This window comes from Capsicum annuum, chromosome 1 (assembly GCF_002878395.1).
Source record: "Capsicum annuum cultivar UCD-10X-F1 chromosome 1, UCD10Xv1.1, whole genome shotgun sequence".
Taxonomy (NCBI): domain Eukaryota; kingdom Viridiplantae; phylum Streptophyta; class Magnoliopsida; order Solanales; family Solanaceae; genus Capsicum; species Capsicum annuum.
Genome location: NC_061111.1, coordinates 37145967 through 37163129, shown reverse-complemented (window position 1 = coordinate 37163129; position 17163 = coordinate 37145967). Strand labels below are relative to the sequence as shown.

Sequence of the window (17163 nt, the reverse complement as noted above, 5' to 3'; positions counted from 1 at the left end):
GATTTACTTACAGTATTTTAGTTATCAAAGAAGCTTTATGCAAAATGACTTTGTATGATAGACTTGAAGTATAAACTAATAGATTACGTCAGGTTGTTTGGCACCTTACAACACAAAAATACTTGCAATTCAATGCGTTGAATGTACACTCTAATCATGCTTTTCATAAGTTTCAAGTAATAATATCATTGTCTGTCTCCACAATGTTCTCAGAAAACGACGTATTAGAAGTTTTACATCGCTTTCAAAATGCTAACAAACATCAATCAAGTTATGAAACAACAAAAATAACACATCCAATGTAATCCTACAAGTGTGATCCAAGGATAGAGTGCACACACAACTTACCCCTTACTTTGGGAGATAGAGATACTATTTCTTAAGAACTGAAGTTGTGTTACAATGTCAAAACAGATGCACATTTTAATTAAAAAAAAAAAGCGCTTTTATAAACTATGTGAAGGATTTACTTTGGGGAGAGCGGTCAACAACTTTGCTAGAATTGAGAAAACAATACAAAATACTCTCATAACAAATACTACAAGACATTTAAAAATTACTTGTTACTATTAGGCATTTCATTTGAAAGTAAGCTTAAGTCATTTTCAGAAAGCTTCTTTACCTGTAAGTCATCAAGACTTTTGCCCATATTTAGATTCAAATCAATTAATTATATTACTAAATAATATTTACTAATTAAAAACTATTTGCCATAACTTCAAAAACATCCTGTCGGCCCAGCTATAGGATAAAGTTTGAAGAAACCGGCAATTCTTGACGTTTTCAAACATACTTCAAAAATTGTTGTATCATAAATCAATTATATACCATCATTACTCCGTAAGTGCGGGTAACTTTTTTCTTAAAGTCCTTGTTCGTCAGAAAGGTCAGTAAAATTTTAAAAATACATCACCGAACACACTTCCATATTGCTATTGTCATGTAAGAACACTTATTATAAAAGACATACTAAGTTTATGATGGTAAAAACAAACATGCAGATTTAGATATGTTCTTCCGCTTATCTCTTTTTATGAGATATAAACACTTTAAATTGAAAATAAGACTTCAAGCATACCTCTCCAAATACTTCTGAACAAATTTTGAGGAAACAACCCTTATGAAAGCCGGGGCGGTATGATTTGCTACAGCCTTTAGGCACACGTATAGTTTTCCCAGTGTTAGGTAGACCATAGTACAATACACCATGAGGAGGATCTATAACAATCGGCTTGTATAGCTCATGATGAGTTAGAGGTAACTCAACAAACTTTATATATTTCCTGCTTTTGTGTGTCGCATCCTCAAATATCCTGGTATTAGGAAAAAACATAAGCTCAAAGGCTAAGAAATAAATAAGGTTTGTGAAATGGTGAATGAATTGGAGGAAACGATAACAAAAGGCTATTGAAGGTCTAAGAATTCCCTTCATAAAGCTTGGAATGTGATCTCTTTAGGACAATTAACTTCAAGTTACACGAAGTGAAATAATATGACTTCTATATTCAATTGAAAAGAATGCCTGTGCTTAGCACGGGCCCAACATGAAGGATTTGAAATAACTTTTTATTTGCTACAAGTATTTTGAGGTGCAAAACTGAAACCGAATTAAAATTATTTACTTGGTAATTTTTTGCCATCAAGAAACAACTCTCTTAATTCAATATCGAATTAAGAAGCATTATGCAAAACGACTTTGTATGATAAGCCTTGAAGTATAAACTAATAGATTACGTCAGGTTGTTTGGCACCTTACAACACAAAAATACTTACAATTCAATGCGTTGAATGTACACTCTAATCATGCTTCTCGTAAGTTTCAAGTAATATACATGATAGATTGTCTGTCTCCACAATGTTCTCAGAAAACGGAGCATGAGAAGTTTTACATCGCTTTCAAAATGCTGACAAACATCAATCAAGTTATGAAACAACAACAATAACATATCTAATGTAATCCTACAAGTGTGATCCAAGGATAGAGTGCACACACAACTTACCCCTACCTTGGGAGATAGAGATACTATTTCTTAAGAACTGAAGTTGTGTTACAATGTCAGATGCACATTTTAATTGAAAAAAGCGCTTTTATAAACTATGTGTAGGATTTACTTCGGGGGAGAAGCGGTCAACAACTTTGCTAGAATTCAAAAAATAATATTAAATACTCTCATAACAAATACTACAAGACATTTAAAATTACTTGTTACTATTAAGCATTTCATTTGGAAGCAACATTAAGTTGTTTTCCGAAAGCTTCTTTACCTGCAAGTCATCAAGACTTTTGCCCATATTCAGATTCAAATAATTGTATTACTAAAGAAAGACTATTTGCCATAACTTCAAAAACTTTCTGTCGACCTAGCTATAGGATAAAGTTTTAAGAAACCTGCAATTCTTGACGTTTTCAAACACATTTCGAAAATTGTTGTATCATCATAAATCAATTATATACCATCATTACTCCATAAATGCCTATAGCTTTTTTTTTTTTTTACAGTCCTTTCGTTAGAAAGAGCAATAAAATTTTAGAAATGCATCACCGAACGCACCTCCATATTGCAATTGTCATGTAAGAACACTTACTATAAAAGACATACTAAGTTTATGGTGGTAAAAGCAAACATGCAGATTTAGACATGTTCTTCCGCTTATCTCTTTTTATGAGATGTAAACACTTTAAATTGAAAATAAGGCTTCAAGTATACCTATCCAAGTACATCTGAACAAATTTTGAGGAAACAATCTTTATGAAGGCCGTGATGGTATGATTTGCTACAACCTTTACATGCATAGTATTCCCGGTGTTTGGTAGACCATAAAACAATACACCACGGGGAGGATCTATAACAATTTGCTTGTACAGCTTATGATGAGTTAGAGGTAACTCAACATATTTTATATATTTCCTACTTTTATATGTCGCATCCTCAAATATCCTGGTATTAGGAAAAAGCATAAGTTCAAAGATTAAGAAATAAATAAGGTTTGTGAAACAGTGTGTAAATAGGAGGAAACGATAACAAAAAGTTATTGAAGGCATAAGAACTCCCTTCACAAAGCTTGGAAGGTGATCTCCTTAGGCAATAAACTTCAAGTTATACGAAGTGAAATAATATGACTTCTATAATCAATTGAAAAGAAGGTAGAGAAAAATGATTACTGCCTAGTTCACATACTGGAAATAAACCATACCTCTTGAGCAATTTATCCCATAGGATTCTACAATTGATATACAAAGCTAAATGGAGGATGATCAGCTGGTATCCACCCCTTCATAGCGAAGCACTCCCCCGAGCCAGCAATGACCTTGTCCTTTGCCCTATTCGACAAGAAAGTAGGCATAGGATTTGAGCCAATTCTTGCTAACTGAGGTGAAATTGGCCCTGAAAGTTGATTGTTTACAAGATTCAACCACAATAAGCTGCTGCAATTTCCCAACTCATGTGGGATGTCACTGGTTAGTGAATTGTTAGCAAGCATTAACCACAAAAGTGAGGTTAGCTTCCCTAAACTTGATGGTATCGCGCCAGTTAACTTATTGGAGGAAAGATGAAGGGCTTGAAATGTTGGAATATCCCCATATTCTGAGGGTATACTTCCATTAAACTGGTTGTATGAAAGAATCAGAAACTTCAAGCCTTTCATCTTGGAAAGTTCAACTGGTAATGGACTAGAGAATTGGTTATCGCTCAGGTCCAATCGAGAAAGGTTCCCTAAGTTGGGAATTCCAGAGGTAATTATGCCTCCAGCATAAGAGTTGCCATGCAACAAAAGAAACTTTACCTGTATAAATTGCCTGAAAATTTCTTGTATTTCTCCTCTGAGTTATTTCTACTAAGATCAAGAAACACCAAATTTCTTAAACTTAATAGAGCTTCAGGAATGTCCCTTGAAAAATTGTTGCTTTCCAAGTAAAGTGCTTGAAGACTCATAACTGATCCAATTTCCCCAAATATTGGCCCTGAAAAGTAGTTTGAAGACAAATTCAAGTCCTCCAAGAGGAGCATACTGAATTTGAAATCAGTTGAAAGGACGGAGAGAAGTGAGAATTTTTTGAATGAGAAATTCAAGCAATGGAAAGAGCGTCTACAGATTTCTAGGTTTAGTATGTGGCAGAGATATTATATGAAATTACATTGAGATATTATATGAAATTACATTTCTGCCCTTGGCCGTTCTTCACTGGTTCTTCTATATAGTAGAAATATAATAAAAATGCTGTGGCGCTTGTACTTACGTGGCAATGATGTGGCGCTGATATGGTAATAATGTAGAGCGAGTGTAATGTACTTCCCATTGTGAGAGTGGTATTGTATTTTTAGGGTGCTATTTATTCATTTCAAAGTTGTTTAGGAGGTTATTTAAATACTTGTAAAGTTAAAGTGTTAAAGTAAGTTGGACGGACAAGTTTAAGGGTGTTTTTATGTCTTTTCTCTGTAATCAACAGACTGTTGTTATTGTTTCTACCAGTTTGCCATTTGAAAATTGAGATACTGCTTCTTGCAGGGGGACCATGTAGCTCTTTTGGCCGCATTTGCAGAGATGGGACTCAAGTTTCGCCTTGATGTACCAGAACAGGCAATGGAGGTTACTTCTGTATTCTTCCGTGCTGCCACACCTGCCAATGAAGCTCCTGTAAGCTTGCTCTTCTTATTTTGTTACATCTATCCAATTTCCCCTAGTCTGACTTACCTCTCAATTTGATGAAGGAAAGCATGAAAATGTTACATGAGCAAAGGTCAAAAAATCGCAAGGTTATACAAGAAAAGATGAATCTGAATGATAAGGAAGTGAAACACTTTAATCCTGTAAGCTAATAACTTTTTTTGATCACTTTGACTTTGTGAATTATCAGTCAATGACTGTAATGATTCTGAAGCAGCTGACAATTTTTTCTCCAGGTTGATGCTTTTCCTAGTGATATTGTTATATTTGGGAGGGTTCTTAATCTTCTTAGAGGTTTGTGATGAATGTACTCTTTTATCTCCTTTGTATCATCTAAGTGTGAACAACTAACTCAGTGGTTGTCGGTGATTGTCAGGGCTTTCTGCAACAATGAATGCCCGCGTTGACTATATAGACATCATGCGACCTTTTGCTGAATCTGTGCTCCAATGGTTAGCTCTGTTTTTTGCTTGTTTTGCATATATCAGCAAATGCATTGCTCATCAAGTATTTGTTTTCCCACCTATACAGCAACTTAAATAGAGGGCCAGCCTTGAATCCACGATGGATCTATGACACCCCAATTCATTCTGATGTTGAAGCCAAACTAAGGCAGCTTTTGGTTGAGCTTGGGAATGCTGAGAAAATACTTGGAATCCAGGTACATACTCATAATTATCATGTCCTTGCAGTCTGATTATCCTACCAACCTTGCTTCCCTTCCCGATGGCTTTGTACACCACTCTTGCTTGCAGGGGCAGCCAGCAGTATTGGTGCTATAGGATACAATTGTGCCGCAGCAAAAATGTAGAGTATCATTAGTCAAGTTAAGTCTTTGATTGTATGGTCAATCAAAGAGAACAGAATTTGATATAGAGTGTAGGCTGTTGTTTTGTGTATCTCTTTTAATGAAGTGATTAACGATCCTAGCTGCAGGGCTTAGTCAGACTGCTTCCAAATGTTCTATTGTAGAAAGTGTCTCTCCAATTAAGTTGGTCCATTTTATGTTCCTGGGTGTCGCTGATTCAGGCTTGCTCATTATTTGTGTATTTCAAGGTGTGTGCCTACAAAGATGGAGAAGTGATCATTGATACTGCTGCTGGGGTGCTTGGAAAATATGATCCTCGACCGGTCCAACCCGATAGCTTATTTTCTGTTTTTTCAGTAACAAAGGGAATCTGTGCTGGACTCGTGCACTGGCTGGTTGATAATGGGTAGGTGATTCCAATAATTTCAATATCTACTCTGGATGTCCTAATTTTCTGTCCTTAGGTTGTGAAATACAGAAGTTTCTGAATCATTTAAACCAATGAAGAAAATAGTGTTTTTTTTTCTCCCGTAATAAATAAATAAAGGCACTACTGCATCAATCTGCTATGGTGAAGAAGAAAATTAACAAAATTTTCTTGATACAGAATTTGATCTATTATTTTATCATCACTTTTCAGATGGTGATTGATTAGTTTTTGGACTTCTGATGCTATTAGTCAGGATGTAAAGTTTCTACTGTTGATATTTGTGCTTGTGCTCTCTATTATTTCTCTCCTTTGATATTAATAGAATTTTTTCCTGTACTTGCTACATGTTTTTTTGCATTATCTCCATCTTTAAATTTGCTAAATCTTAAAATTAGGCACTATCCACATGATTTGTTCCTTGTTAATTGTTAAGCCATTGTAAACTGTTCATGTATTCCAGTCTTGGAGTATCCAGTGCAGAAGAAAGTTTAATTCTTTGTTGAAGGGTTTCCTTTAATTGAGACATGTCATTATTTCTTCATACTTGCTCATTACTGTGAGTTTAGTTATCGATATGCCCTTACATTAGAGGTTCCTGGTAAATCAAAATTTAGATGGTATGCAACTCGCGTTGCTTGGATGGAAACACCTTTGCTTATACTTACCATTTTAAAGTAATTATTCTAACCTTAAGAGCTTCAAGATAGATATATCTTTGATTTATCTGGTAGTGCCTTTGATCTTTTCTATACTCATCTTGTAGTTCTACTTTTTCCTTTAATGTGCTTGGCTCATTTTGAAGTTTAAGAGGTACCCGATGTCTGTGAGGTGTTCTGTGCTCTAGGTTTATTTATGGTACAAGATTTTAGCTTTTGCTATTTACCAATGAGAAACATTTTGTCTTAACAGAAAGCTGAAGCTTGAGGACAATGTTGCAGATATATGGCCCGAATTTGGATCAAATGGGAAGGACCAAATAAAGGTATATGATCTGATATATACCTAGTTAAGAAATTTTGTTTAATTACAATCTTGTTTCCGAGTGGATGATCCAAGAAGAAAAATATGATAAAGTTAACACTGTTAATTGTTCAGAAAATATCCAAAGTAAGCAACATTAAGAATGGAGAATAGCAATTTCTTAATAATTGTTATTTATTATTTTACATTCCAACTAGGTCAGTCTAAGCTGAGTGCATGTTGCTTTACCTTTTTAATTTTTGCAGGTTCATCATGTTCTTAACCATACCTCTGGTTTACATAATGCCATGGGTGGTACTAACCAAGAGGACCCTTTGCTGATGACCAATTGGGATGAATGTTTAAAGCGAATTGCCGCGTCTGCTCCAGAAACTGCACCAGCTCATGAGCAACTGTACCATTATTTGTCTTTTGGCTGGTTATGTGGTGGCATTATTGAGGTAATGTTGCATTTCATGTTTTCTGATCAAATTTTATGACTGCAATAATTTGCTCATTATTTATGTCATGACCCCTAAAATCAACTGAAGTATGCAAAGCTTAAATGTTATTGTACTAATTTTAATGTCGGTGGGAGTGTGGGGATTGGTTTGTTGCAGAAAGATCCCGATAGTAGCTCTTAGTGAATCCTCTTTTGAATTTAAAATGATTTCTTGTAGAGAAGCATCTGTATAGAAACATTTAATACCAGTATATTTTAAAATTTTGACATGTGTTGAGGCATTTATCTGTTTTCATCTCAATACAGCGAGCATCAGGAAGAAGGTTTCAAGAGCTCCTTGAAGAAGCTTTCGTTCAACCTTTGAAGATTGATGGCGAGCTCTATGTTGGAATCCCTCCAGGCATGATCAGTGTCTACATTTTAGCATTTCCTTATTCCTCCTGCTGCTCTTTGTTGTCAAAAATTTGCGTATTGAATCTCTTTAGCTATGTGCTGATTGGCATTCTAGAGAACAATATGTCATAGTTTCTGGGATCCTCGTCAGTTCATAGCTAATCTAACCACACGGGATGTCCTATTTTCCATAGGTAATACTTCCTAACAATGAAATGTTTTGAATGCTTTATCCATGTTCTACATCATCACAGTCACCTTATCAAATTCTAAGGTCTAAAATAAGTTTCCATGTTTATATGCTGCTGTTGAAGTATTGATGGTATTAGCTTGCTAGACTTATGGGTACTTGAAGATTTGCAGTTGGCCAGTAGCCACGTCAAGTTTGATGGGCAGCTTATGTTTTGATGAGGAAATAGGCTGACCCTCAAGAATTGAGGCAGTTACTCGTTAACTGCACGCCTTCAAGTACAGATAAGTCCAGCATCGCCTTCAAACCCATAAGTCGAGCATATGAATGTGATCTCCACTTGATCCAAAAAAAGGGAAACTGATCACAATTTGAAAATTTCCATCTGAAGTCAGACAAAGCATATAATACTAATATTTCAAAAAAATATTATTGCTGCACATCTCGGGGTAACTGTCACATCTTCCTGAATCTTCCTAGTTTTCCTTGAGTGATGCGCATCAACCAACACCACCACGAGTAAGCTAATGAATTCTATGCGTGTCAACCAGCGCCACCTTTTAGTAAGCTAATGAGTTCTCTCTAGCCATTGCGCTCATCTTTTTGTAAACAGTGTTAGTCTTAGACGCACCCTTAATAATCATTATTAGAATGATCGATGAGTATTGGACTAGAATTTGTTCGTTCCTCCACCTTGTCATCTATAGTTTGTTTCTACTATTCCCAAATTTCTCTCTCAATAGAGAAGTTTCATTTTCCAGATGAGGTAATTGATAATTTTTTAATATTTTAACATTTAAGCCTCTGTATGCAAGTTGTGCAGTAGAAAGCTTACACCGATCTACAAACAACTCACAGCCATCTATATTAACAAGAAACTCATGGGAACACCAAAAATTGACTAGAAATGCGCACCAGATCTTGAACCTTACTGTGAGAATAACCTCTTTTTTGAATACCAAGTGAAAATATTGTATTTTGTTATATTTTATGTGATACTATTTCGTTCTTAGTTTGATCCAAAAGAATTGACCCCTTTTTATATTTGAAATATTTTACCTTTAATGACATGATTTTATCTCCACAAATGTCTAATGTTGTGGTATGTTCAAGTCTTTCCACAAGTTCCAAAGTCTTTCTTCTTTCTTAAATTTCATGCCAATTAAACAGGGTCACATAAAATGAAACCGAGAGAGTACTTCCCTAGTTTCTTTAGAGCTCTGGGATCCAAACTCAGAGATATGAGGACACTGGGTGCTCTACTCTTAGTTGCCTGAGCAGGAGGAATTTATAGAAGGGACCCCGCTTCCTCTTCCAAATTTTCATACCACAAACAATATTTATTCACATCAACTTAGTAACCTGCTTATACTATTTTGATCTTGACATGCATGTCTCTGCAGTATATTCAGTTTCTCTTGTTTCAACCTTTAGTTGAATATACTATAGACATCCTTTTTTTGTTGAAATGGTAACACTTTTGTATTTAAGTCAACAGGGCCTGTTATGGCTAAAGTTACGACGAACAAAATCTAAGTAAAAGCTACAGAAAAGTCTGCTAGTTAGCTATAGAGACTCTAGGAACTGTGTGAGAGTCTGTGTGTCACTTATATACTCTTGTTTACACCAAAAATGCTGGTTGCTTTTGTTCTCAAAACATCTTGAATTTCTTTCCTTCCAGATAGTCCACCATATGCAGCCTGGGATCATACTCCAACTGATTTTTGGATCTTTTATTCCTCCTTTTCTATTCCAGCTAGATAGCATATCTAGTGTATTCATTGGCATTGTCCAACTCAAACCAATCATTGCTAGAAATATATCCCATAGTTGAGGAGTCACCTTACAATGCAAAAAAGGATGACTATTTGTTTCTGCATTTCTTCCCCATAGATGGCAGATAGAGCAAAGGTGTATTCTTCTTTGCAGTCTGTCTTGTGTCAAGCAAGCCCTCTTAATTACCAACCAAACAAAACAGGGCAATTTGTATGGTATCTTGGTCTTTCATAATTGCTTCCAAGGCCACTGCACACTAAGATTGTTGTTATGGTTCCTCATATGATATGCTATCTTGACCAAAAAAGCTCCTGAACCGTCTCTCAGCCACCATAAATCTATCTTGCTCTAGTGATACTCCATTGAAGAAATTGAGAGTGTTGAGGAATCATATGAATCTGGCCATCTCCCAATCATATAAACGCCTCCTGAAACTGAGGTCCCATCCTTGATTATTCCAAACTTCACTAATATTAGCTCTTTGTTGTTGATTTAGTAAGAAAACATCTGGGTGTTGAATTCTGAGGGTGCCAGATCCTAACCAGTTATCTTCCCAAAAAGAGATCTTGTGACCATTCCCAACTTTGTGTATACTGAAAATCTGCCATAGATTTCTAATAGTCTTCCAGACACTGTCCCCATATACATTGTTAACTGTTTTAGTCCATGCATCTTCTCCTCCATACTTCTCTTTAATCGCCTTCTTCCAGTGAGATTGGTCTTCATTTGAAATCTCCATAGCCACTTCATGAGCAAACTTTGACTTTGCTTGCTTAGATTCTTTACACCAAGCCCCCATTGTTGTGTGCTGAGTGTCAGGGTTTTCCATTTGACAAGGTGGATACCTCTTGTCTTTGTTACCTTGCCTCAAAAAATTGCTTCTCAACATATCCATTCTCTTTTCAACCCGAGGGGGAATATGGAAAAGAGACATCATGTGTAGGTAAATAGAGCATCTAGGACACTGTTATGAGAGTTAGCCTGCCACCGCAAGAAAGATACTGGCTCTTCCATCTGGTAAGTTTCTTCTTGCATTTCTGTAACACCCCATTCCAAATTTGTATGGATCTACTATTTGCTCCAAGTGCCACCACTTCTACTAATATTTGCACACATTTCTGGAACTGCTGAGGATCATTGACTGGAAACATAGAACTCTTCCTCCAGTTAACTTGTGATTCAGATACCCCTTCAAAGATAGAATAATTCTCTGTCCTCTTTTGTTCCGCATCTGCCTCACATAGGATGATTGCATCATCTGTATACAGCAGATGTGTAATTTCCATGCTATCACCTTGCTTCTTGTTGACCTTGAATCCTCTGAGCCAACTATTCCTCTGAGCTATAATTAACATGTTATCCAAGCCCTCCATGGTCAACAGAAAGAGGAAAGGAGAAAGAGGATCTCCTGCCTCAGTCCTCTGTGTGAGGGGAAAAAACCTTCAGGGGATCCATCGATCAAAACTGAGAACTTGATAGTACTGATACAAAATCTAATCCAATTTACCGACTTTGAGCCAAACCCCATTCTCTCCATCATATTCAAAAGGAAACCCCAATTCACATGATCAAATGCCTTTTCTATGTCTAGCTTGCAAAGGATCACAGGTTTCTTCTCCTTACTTCTGGAATCTAGGGATTCATTTGCAATTAGTGCAGCATCCATGATTTGCCTGCCTTTGATGGAGGCTATTTGATGTGAGTTCACCAATTTGTGTGTACTGTCTTGAGTCTCTGTCAATAACTCCGCCATTTTTACATTTGCAGCTTGATTTTGTCGTCTGAGGCCATACGAGAAAAGTTCCTGATTGCCTCCAATTTCTTTTCGCCAGTTATTAATACTCCATGGCAGAATTGTCTCCAAAGATCCATCTTTTCCAAATGCATATAAATAGCTTCATAATTTTTCTGGCTTCTGTTCATACTCTTCTTTCTTTTCTTGGTTAAGAAACTTGTAGAAACATGATTAGAAAATCCTTAATGTACACAAACCCGTTTTTGAGATATTATAAGTTCAAGAGTAAACTCTGTAACTCGTAGATGATATCTTCCCTAGATATAGGGATGATAACTTTTGTCAACCTTTAAAATAGTTTGTCTTAGTCAAGGACCATGTCAAAGTTCTAAAGGCAAGTGACAGTCTTGCTGTACACATTTAAAAGATCAAACCACTCAGACCTGATTTTCTGGTACTGAAGAAATATTAGAAAATTTTATACCAACGTGCTCCAAATTCAGATCCCCGCTCAACATGTGCAATCGCCTTCCTTGGGGGCCGGGGATGGGTAGATATAACCTGAAGGGGTCGTTTGGTACGTAGACTAAATTATCTCGGGATTATAATCCCATAATCCCGTGATTATAATTCCTGGACTATTTTATACCCTATAGGAGGTGTTATAAAATAGTCCAGGGTTGATGGACTAAGATGGGTTATACCAAAACCAGATTTGGTATTAGCTTTGTACCGTGTTTGGTTGATGGTATAAGTTAAGTCTCTGGATAAATTTATACCATCAACCAAACACGGTATAAATTTTATCCATGGGATATCTCAAACTTATCAATGGGATATCCCACCTTATACCTCCTACCAAACGGCCCCGAAGTGTTGTGTTGTATAGCTTGGTTTAATCAATCTCTTCCAATCTGTAAGTATAGGTCTCTCTCTTTAAGCATCTCTCTCTACACTAAAGTTGACACCTAAAATTCCCTGTTGCAGGTGTGGAATCTCGACTTGCAACACTTACAGTAGATATGAGTGATCTCACCAAGTTGTCAAATGTCGGCAACCGTTCAGACCTTCCAACGACTTTCCAGCCGCAGCAGATTGCTAAACTTGCAACTACTTTACCTGCAACATTTAACTCACTCTACGCTCGCCGTGCTATTATACCTGCTGCCAATGGTCATTGCTCAGCCCGTGCCCTAGCCCGCTATTACGCTGCACTCTCTGAGGATGGGAGAGTTCCTCCACCACATCGTTCTTCCATGCCAACCTTAGGAAGCCACCCACACATTCCAAAGTTCTCCTCTCAGCAGACTGTTAAGAAGCAAAAATCACAAAAGAGAACTTGTTTAGGTTTTGGTGGTCCTGGACGAACTCAAAGTAGTACTTCATCCATTCAGAATAGTTCTGGACATGATGGCAAAGGTAATGTCTACATCCAGATTCCTAGTGAAAATAGTTGCAGTATTGGCGAGTGGTCAAGTGATAACCGTAATGTCAAACTCTTTGATAACCCAAGAGTTCATGATGCTTTCATGGGAGTCAGAGAATATGAAAACTTGACCTTTCCCAATGGAATGTTTGGGCTTGGATTTAAAAGGAGTTACTCAACAAACGAGGAACTTATTGGTTTCGGCCATTCAGGTTTGGGTGGATCCACTGGTTTTTGTAACATCAAGCATAAGTTTGCAGTGGCGGTAACTCTCAATAAGCTGTCATTTGGAACTGTGACGGCAAAAATAATACACTTGATATGTTCTGAGCTTAACATTCCAGTGCCACAGGAAATATCCAAACTTGTTGAGACTGGATCTGCTAGTCAGTTGCAAATAAGTAAACCGCTGATTAACTGAGAATTTTTTACTCAATTCTTGTCATTGCAAGTGTATCCATTAGTATGAGATCATCCAGACAAAAGAATACTCTGTTGTACTATACTGTACAAGTTCAGTTATGAAAGTTTTATTCTTTGTAGTTATAGTGAAGTTTTTCAATCCTTATGTGTTTATGAGTCCAGGATCGAAGACATGGCAATAATAATTTTTTACGCAACTCAAATATCTTGTTTTAAGTAGGATAGAGTTGTGTGTGTAGGTTTCAGCTCTAACTCTAGAGTGAAGGTTTAAAGCTTACACTGAAGGAAGGTCGAATCTAGCTATATACATTTCTTAATGCAGAATTGTTTCGTCCACTTCTCCTATTTTTGAAATTTGCAAATTTAGTTGGTGGTGTTGTTGAACAGATTTCTAAACTCGTTTGATTGATGGATCTTATGATATTTACAAATATAATAATACTAGTTACGTAATTTAGGGGAACGATTACGTCTTTCAATGATAGGGTTTGGTTAATTGTTGTGACTTTTCATGAACGACACATCCATTGTGATCCTTTTTTTTTTTTGTCTTGTATGACTCTATATCTATCTTATTTTTTGCATTTCTCAGACACTCATTCTATGGATGTGTTGGACTTTAGAAGCTCCAATCATTTCATATAATATTGTTTGTCCTATGCTCTAGAGGACTTACATTTCACTGTGGTAGGCATCGTTGTATCATGTGATAATATTTTTTTTTCAACTATCAATTTTATTTTGTCCGGCGTAACATCTTCAGCTACTATGTTATTCTCTTAAAATGACGAGTCTATATATCACAATTATCTGTGTTTAGGCATCACATGTAATCCCATCTAATCAACTTCACTTTTCTTATGTTAAATTAAACTTATTGAAAGAAGTTTGAAGGAGATTGCGGAAAAAATGAAAGAAAATCGAATATTTGAATAATTAAATTTGAATTGATTGTACTGAATGTATTTGATTTAAAATAAAATTAAGGTATAATGTCCTAAATATAAAGGTTTTCTAATTTTTGGTCGAAATCAATTGAGGCGGCTGAAATCAAGACTGATCCAGCTATGTACTGTAGCAGATGAATATACTGTTAAATGAAATAGGTGAATCAACCCAATACAATAATATTTCAATATCCTCTTAAGTTGGAGGGTACAAACGTACGTCTAACTTGTCCAAAATATTGTGATAAAGAGGATCGGTAGAAAAGGGTAGAACAAGTGAATGTAACAGTGCCATCATCACTAGAGAATATGACCAAATTGATTTTTTTTTTTTTAAATAGAATTTAATATCAACCATGCATATGATGTAAGAGTGAAACAGTTGATCCAATGATAACATCAATTAATTTTACTAATGTGAATTGATTAGAAAAAAAGAGTTGAAAAATGGTGTTAAAATGATTGATTTTTTATGATAAAAATTTTGAAAAACAATACCGTAACGGGTATATAAAATTGAAGGATTGCGGTGTTGACATAATCAAATAAAAATAGAAGATGTTGATTTGAGAGTGACACCAAAACAAGGACCTTTAAAAAAATGAGAATATTAATGGTGATTGATGATTTTGATCCTTTTTGAAAAAAATACCACCAATAATTTATAATTTTTTTTGTGAATATTTGGAAAAACAATAAAATGAGAAAGAAGGATTGTGTTGTTTTTAGGATGAATTGGTGAATGATAATGAACAAGATCATGGGTACTTATCAGGACCCTTAACAAAACTTCAGATGCAAAAAACACAATGATTCAAAGCACAATCCAATAAAGAAAACCTCCAAAAAGTTATGAAAGATGAGATGGTCAAAAGAGAAAATACAACCACAATGAATGAATCCCCAAATTTAAAAAAAAATTAAAGCGACAAAGGGATTAATGATGGTTGATGATTGGTGATAATGATGAGAGAGAATGACGAGTGCAGTTGCCATGAATGAACCATGTTAGTTGACATGTTCCAAACATAGTGAATCAGAAAGTTGAATTGTGTTTCTTCATGTTGAAGAAAACACAAACAATTGATACAAGATTGAAATTAACCTTACTCTAATAGCATGTTAAAATTTAAAAGATGTTTTGAAAAGAGATTGTGAAAAATTGAACGATAATTGAATGAATAATTAAATTTGAATGAATGATTGAATTGAATACTTGGATAATTGAACTTGAATTGATTGTATTGATGTATTCAATTTAAAATAAAAGTAAGGTACAATCCCCTATTTATACAAGTAAAAGAATGAAAATAACCTAAACTAAAGGTAACACTAAAGTCTAAACCAATTTCAAAGTAGAAGTATAATTAAGGAATAAAATAGTGAAGAGATACACTCCTAAATAAGGTAGGATACACTACTAAGGTAGGATACACTCCTAAATAAGGTAAGATATATTAGAGATATATACTAAAAATTTACCACAAAACAAATAAAATAAATATAAGAATTTTTTAAATTTAGGCCGAAATCAACATGTTGAAGTGGCTGAAATCAAGATTGATCCAAGTTATGTACTGCAACAGATGAATGTACAGTTGGATGAAATAAGTAAATCAACTCAGTCCAATGAACAAATACAATGATATTCCAATAGGTTTGACATGAAAACAAGTCATCTCGTAATTATAATGACAAAATTATAATAGGGATATTAAGAAATGACTTAATTACTTAGTGTACATATCTTCATTTAGTAATATTTAATTTATTGGACTAAATTTAGATACAGAAATTATAATTCTTTAAATAATAATAAGTGGGAGTAGAGCTGCTCAGGCAGATTCCACTTCGTTGTCATGTCTGCTTGCCGTCATTTCATCTGCTTATTCGGTGATTTTACTGTATCACCTCTAATTAATTATTATATATCATTTATGTATTAGAAAAAATAAAATATTTAATTAAAAAAATAAAATACACATTTATGACATGTCTGCTTTAGCTACTTCAACCATAATTTTATTATATCACTCTTAATTAATTATTATAAGTCATCTAAGTATTAAAATTAATAATATTTAATGTTAAAATTAACTTGACGTCTTATATAAGACTCACTTAATTTTTTTACACAAGTACTTATATAGTAAAATTTTTCTATATAACTGCTAATTAATTATTATAAGTCATTTAAAACATATCTGCTTTGTTGTTTCAATCATATTTATTATATCACTGTTAATTAATTATTATAACCATCTAAGCATTGTATCACTTAAAGTGAAATATGTAAAAGAATATTATAAATCACAATAATTAAAATTACTTTAAAAAATATAATAGACTATCAACACCACAAAAGTTTGAATAAGGAGAGTAACCCATAGTAATAGTTAACAACTTAATATAACTAAAAATAATTAATCTGTTATATATTTCTAAGACCTTCACACTTTTAATAAATTAAAGATAGAGATTAGAGATAGAGAATAGAAATTAAAGATAGAGATTAGAGATTAGAGATAGTGATAAGTGTGTGTATATATATATACATATATCCACTTTCTGTGCCAACTCAACACTTATGTCTGGATATGTTGGAAGTGTGAGTACTTGATATATAATTGATTTTACTGGTCTGTGTTCTTGTTACGTCTTTATTTCTATTTAAAGATTCTACTATTTTTTTATTTTCTACGTTTTCCTCATGTTATTTTTAGGTTATATGTTTCTGCTACTATTGTATCTCATATTGATTCCTTAGTCGTCACACACCACTATTACTATTAAAGAAAGTGTTTTTATCTAAATTTGTTTCGATTCATCAATTGTTCTATTATGTTTTGTATTATCACAGGTTGTATGCTTTCCTCTTTAATTTCATTTTATTATTATTATCATTATTTTTTGGTCAAATAATTGAATTTGTAGTCAGTAAACG

The 17163-nt window shown here is 34.6% G+C and overlaps 1 protein-coding gene across 11 annotated transcripts in view; it reads left to right on the top strand.

The window, feature by feature from the left end:
* The window catches only part of LOC107871749, a 33551-nt gene extending 20156 nt beyond the window's left edge, over positions 1-13395 (top strand). For all 11 annotated transcript variants that reach the window (XM_016718663.2, XM_047412472.1, XM_016718644.2 and 8 more), the window contains 10 exons: positions 4510-4638; positions 4713-4811; positions 4905-4962; positions 5045-5120; positions 5200-5329; positions 5725-5882; positions 6816-6888; positions 7133-7327; positions 7636-7729; positions 12411-13395. In XM_016718663.2, the coding sequence (XP_016574149.2) occupies positions 4510-4638; positions 4713-4811; positions 4905-4962; positions 5045-5120; positions 5200-5329; positions 5725-5882; positions 6816-6888; positions 7133-7327; positions 7636-7729; positions 12411-13270 (1872 nt within the window). In that variant the 3' untranslated portion in view covers positions 13271-13395. The remainder of the gene's footprint in view (positions 1-4509; positions 4639-4712; positions 4812-4904; positions 4963-5044; positions 5121-5199; positions 5330-5724; positions 5883-6815; positions 6889-7132; positions 7328-7635; positions 7730-12410) is intronic.
* The last annotated feature ends 3768 nt before the right edge of the window (positions 13396-17163 follow it).